The sequence below is a fragment of the Pteropus vampyrus genome, unplaced genomic scaffold (genome assembly GCF_000151845.1).
Source record: "Pteropus vampyrus isolate Shadow unplaced genomic scaffold, Pvam_2.0 Scaffold103, whole genome shotgun sequence".
In the NCBI taxonomy this organism is placed as follows: domain Eukaryota; kingdom Metazoa; phylum Chordata; class Mammalia; order Chiroptera; family Pteropodidae; genus Pteropus; species Pteropus vampyrus.
Window position 1 is genome coordinate 668,138 of NW_011888884.1, and position 5,742 is coordinate 673,879.

Consider the following 5,742-nt stretch of genomic DNA (forward strand, 5'->3'; position numbering starts at 1 on the left):
GAGTTCCAGAAGGAGAGAGAAGAGGGAGTGGAGGAGAATTTTCCTATCAGTAGAAGAAAGTTTCCCTGAGCCACAGAAAGGCTTGAACCTTTAGATCAAAAATACCCTTTAGGATCAGGCAGGCATGTTTTTACTACTCCTGGTGAAGTCCAGAGTTAAGGACAAAATGTTAAATAAGTTTCCAGAGAGAAAAGAGAAATTGCACAGGAGGAACAGGAATCAGACTCATGTTATACTTCTCTTTTACAACTCTAAAAGCAAGAAGAAAATGTGGCAATGTCTACAGAATACAGAGAGAAAATGGATGTAAACTTTAAATCTCAAATCTAGTCTAGCTATTATTCAAGTGTGAAGGAAAAATAAAATACTTTTTCAGATTTTCAGAATCAATATGATAATGCATCTTTGTTGGAGGAGAATTGTTAAGTATAAGCTTTTCTGAGAAAAAAAAAGATAAATAAAAATAAATCAATTCAGATATATGTATTCTGCTGCAAATTACAGAAGACCTAATTTAATGTAATTTAAAATAAGGGGAATTGTTATATAATAAGAACTTAGCTCTACAGTAACTAATGTGGATATGTGTGATATTACCACATCTGATTCAGTGTCTGTACTGCAAAGTTTCACACCGCAAAAAATATCATTGACTTTAATTTGTTGTTTTGACAGTATCTTTTAGCACTCCTAATTAAATCAATTTGACAGCCCTGTTCTAAAGTCTAGTTCCTTCCTGCCACAGTCAACATTCATTTTTTTTAACGTTTTTCTTCTTTAATTTCACTCAAAAAATATTTATCAAGCTTTTATTACGTGCCAGATACTATATGGTATAATGGGACAAGAAATATCCTGGCTTTTAAAGAACTTAAATTCTATTGAGGGTAAAAATTTTATTTCAAAATGGTGTGTTGAGTTTTATGGTTAAGAAGGACAGAGAACTGTGGGAACTTAGGAAGCGAGCACCTGAAATGGACCAAGAGAGTCAGAGAGAGCTTCTCGAGGTGCTTATGTCTACGCTGAGAATTACAAGACAAATAGTAGTTACCTAGGGAGAGGTAAAAGAGGGCATCGATTCAGGCAAATAAAAGAACATTGGAAAAGGGTCAAGAAAGACCATGGAGCTTTCATGGGACTAAGAACATTCAGCTTAGAGAGTGAGTTCCAGTGGGGGATCTGTAAGAGATGAGACGGAGGTCAGTAGGTACTGGTTCATGAAAGTCTTCATAAGCCAGGCTGAGATAAATTATCCTGAAGGCAGTTGTGTATTCCAAATCAGTTAAGAATTGGGATATAAAAGATGAGTCACAAAGTATTACTATGCTTTTATCTCATTCTTAAATGACTTAGAATTACTCATCAGCATATTAATTGACTTGTGTATTTTCTGAATCAGACGTGGAGGCTCCTCAAATCAACTGTCCTGAGGATATAGAAGCTAAGACTCAGGAACAGCAAGACTCTGCTAATATCACCTGGCAAATCCCAACAGCTAAAGATAACTCTGGGGAAAAGGTGAGATTCGTTCAAATATTTGCATTCTTTTTTAAATGGATTCTAAATACACGGCAAATATGTATGATATTGAAGATTTACTAATACTCTAATGATGGAACTCTTTTTATATATACTAATAAATATGAATGCCTCATTTGTTTAGAAGAATGAACAGCCTTGAGTTTTTAATTAGGAATCTTAAAATACAATGAGAAAGACAAATGTATTTGGCTACAAAAGTATTTTCAAATTTGTATTTTAGAAAATTCCTAAATTAAAAGTCAAATAGAAAACTAGAGAAAAATGTTTCAAACTTTTCAAGGATTAGAATGTTTATTACATAACATTAATACAAATTTATTTTTATCACATAATTTTCAAATGGACTAAGAAGGTAAATATATTCAAAAAAGAAAGAATATATCTATGCCATGCAAACATATGAGAATCTAATCTTAGCATTACACATTAAGAAACTATGAATTAGAATGATGACCTGGTGTCATATTTTTGATTTACCAAAAGTAATGATATTTAATGTAAGTCAGGGAACTTTGGGTGGGAGCTTTGATACTGACACTATCAAATAATGATGAGAATGCAAATTATTACTGTGCTTTATAAAGATGGAAAAGAAATTTTGCATCATCTATCAATAAAATATTATTTTGAGGTTAATAATCCTGTTCATGGAAATTTATTATAAGGACATAATGAAAATATTTTTAAATTCTCTGTACAGAACCGTTCGTTCAAGTGCTGTTTACAGTAGCAAAAATGTCCTTCAATAGATTTTTCTTAAAGAAATTACCATATAGTTATTCTACAGAAGATTATAGAGACATTTAAGAGTCATCTTAAGTTCTAAAGACAATGTAATAGCGTAAAAATGTTTTATGATATTATATTTAAAAACCAAGAAGCATTTTCTATATATGCCAATGCTACAAACACTGTAATAGAATAATCTGGAAAAAAATTCACCAAAAGGCTGTGCTCGATTTTTTTTCTTTTACAGTATATGTGAAATATTGTGTCATTTTTAACTTCGCTTAACTAATTACATATAAATCAAAAAATAAAAATGTACTATTGATATTAACTTCAACATTCAAAATATCTATTTATCCTTAAAAGGTGTCAGTCCGTGTTCATCCAGCTTTTACCCCACCTTACCTTTTCCCAATTGGAGATATTGCTATCACGTACACGGCAATTGACCCATCCAGTAACCAAGCCAGCTGCACCTTCCATATCAAGGTCATTGGTAAGTCGTCAAATTACCCGGTAGGTTTGTGAAAGTAATCCAGTTCCCCAAGGACTTTGTCTCTTTATCTTCAACAACTCCCTTTCTACTGATTCTTCCTAGTGGCATTGAAACCTACTCAAACCACTCCTTCTTTGAAACCTACATACTCTTTAGCTATCACTACAGCCCTTTGATTTCCTCCCATATGAGCCTTTTAAAAAGTCCCCAGTGGTTGTCTTCTCTTTTGGCTTAACTGCCATTGATTCTCAAAGTCACTCAAGTCTGGCTTCTGTCTCCTTCACTAATATAAACTACTTTCATCAAGGTCACCAGTGATCTCTAAAGTTAGTCCTATCGCATGCTTTTTAGTCTTTACATAATATTTCATTAGAGTTTACATTTTTTACCACACTCTCCTTATCCAAACTGTCTCCTTATCAGCTTCTCTGATACCAGTCTTTCCCGTCCCGCACTCCATTTTTCTCATTTATCCTTCTTTATTGCTTTCCTGGGCTTCTCTCCTTCAGGCCAGCTCTCAGTTGTGGGTCATCCCCAGGTTTCCAACCTCAGTCCTCTTTTCTTTCTCTCTCTATAGTTTTCCTGGTGATTTTGTTAGCTTACAACTCCCAGATTTCTGTCTCCAGCTCAGATCTCTTTTCTGAAATTCACACCAATATATAACACCCCTTACTGGGCTTTCCCATGTGGCTGCTCCACCGGCGTTTCAAACTCACTCAAACATAATATATTTCTTAACTCAGAAAATGATAACACCAACCACCTGGCCACCAAACAAAAATCTGGAAGTCATCCTTGACTCCCCATCAACAAAATCCAATAAGTTTTCAGGTTCTACTGGTTTCCTCTACTTAATATCTCCGAAATCTGTCCCAGTCCCTCCATCCTCACAACTAACCACTACTATAGGTCAGTTCTTTTTTTATTTTGTTTCAGATTTTTTTGGCCTGGTTCACTGTACCATCTCCCAGTCAATCTTTGGGCTTTCCAATCAATTCAGTAGATATTCAGTAGCTACCAAATACCTACCGCCCAGACTTAATACATAGAGAAATACGTAGCCGTCTGTAATTGTCACGAGCACAGACTGACCCCAAACTGCTTGAGTCCATATCCAACTGTACCATTTAAGGTGGTGTGACTAGTCACCTCTCTGTGCCTCAGTTTCTTCATCCAAAAAATAGAATTGATAAATGTATTACCTCATAGGAGTATTGTCAAGTTTTTAATTAAATAAGCTATATAAACCAATGAACGAGTGCCTGAAACATTAAGCTCTTATGTATAAGTATTGACATTTTGCTATATTTGTCTCAGATATATTTTAATATGTTTATTTTAAAATTCAGTCAGTACATTAAATTCATTTTATTTTAAGAACGTTACATAACTTCTTGAAATAACGAAAAATATCTCAGACTGGCTCCTTATCCTAGAAAAAATAGGTTTTGGCAAAAGTAGATAGAAAGACTCAAGTAAAACTCACTTTAAGTTATTTCATAGTACTTAGTTTTTTTTAAATTGCTTTTTCATTGTTGTTTTAAACATGAACTTTACCAGTCACATAAAAAAAAGTTTTGTTTTTTATGGTACTATGTGTTTAAACATGGAAATGTGGTTCAAGAGTTTGCCAAGTTTTAATTTTTCACATTGAAGAGTCAGCATGGTGAAAGGTAAAATGCATACTCAAGTGTCTAGCTAGACACTAGCTGAATTTACAAATTATGAATGAGAGAGAGGAAATGGGAAGGGAGAGGGAGAAGAAAAGGTTAAGGGAGAGGGAGAGAAGGAGCTGGGGGTGGGGGCAGAAGAAGAGACAGAGAGAAAATATTCCAAAGGCTGCATTTTCTTGGTTTTCTCAGATGACAGGGTGTTAGTGTCTCACTGATAAATGAGAAAAAGCAGGAATGCGTTTGCATAGCATTCCCCAGAATGTTGCCTCACTTGCTTTGAAATGGACTTTCCTTTCTTTTTTGGAGACAGTGCATCTGCTGGTGCCTCCGAATCTTTTGACAGTATTTTACCAAGACTTACTGCTCTCTTGTACCTGCGATTCACCTTTAAAGTGTTGAGCTAAAATCAGATAAGTTTAGAAAATATTGGAAATATTCATTTGCAGCCCCTTTGGGAAAATAGTAAATACTGCCAGATTTTTTCAGTTTAACTATGAATTGACTCGATTCAGCAACCTCAAAGTGCACTGACTTCCTAGGAGCATTCCTCTATTCTTTTGCTTATTCAACAATGTTTTCTGAGCACCCGTTATGGGCCAGGTGCTGTGCTAAGCTGTGAAGATCTAACCCTTCGAGAAAGAGACCACATCCCTGGTCATTGGAGATCTCAGTCTAGGGAAGTAGTAAACCACAGGTACTGTGCTAATGAAATGACAAACATGAAGAAAAGAGAAAGAGTGAACATTTATTCATAAGACTTAGCTTAAAACAGAGACCTGTCTATTCTAATGGTACAGTTCATTTAATTTCAGAGTATGTGTTTTCATATATTTTAGATAAAAACACCCTAGACTTGATGCCTGTGATTATAATTTACTAGCTTAATGACCTCAAGCAATTTCCTTAAATTTGGTAGTCTGAGATTTCTCCCCTATAAAATTAGAAAAGTAATCTGTCTAGTTTATCTTAAAGGTATGTGTTTGTAAATATAAGGACGTTTCAAATGTGTAAAATCAATTGCATTAAAATCACGTCCTATACACCTTCTCTGTTGTTCTTAACTGACATCCTAAAAATTCTGCCACATTCCATGAGGGCTTTGAAACCTGGTCACCCATGCTACCTTGAACCCCTCCTTCAATGTGGATTATAGTGCTCAGCAACACAGACTCACGGTTTTTAAATTTCTACTGTGGCTTTTAATGCCTCTCCATTATAGCCTCCCGCTCCCATTTCCATACCACATCCTGCTCTTTGTCTTTACCTAGAATGAATCAACCTAGAAATCTTAAATTCCAGTGT

The 5,742-nt window shown here is 34.9% G+C and overlaps 1 protein-coding gene across 1 annotated transcript in view; it reads left to right on the forward strand.

Moving 5' to 3' along the window:
- Nucleotides 1-5,742, forward strand: part of SVEP1 (sushi, von Willebrand factor type A, EGF and pentraxin domain containing 1) — a 154,234-nt gene that overhangs the window by 59,724 nt on the left and 88,768 nt on the right. The window contains exons 8-9 of the mRNA XM_011364931.2: nt 1,400-1,518; nt 2,638-2,767. Of these exons, the coding sequence (XP_011363233.1) occupies nt 1,400-1,518; nt 2,638-2,767 (249 nt within the window). The remainder of the gene's footprint in view (nt 1-1,399; nt 1,519-2,637; nt 2,768-5,742) is intronic.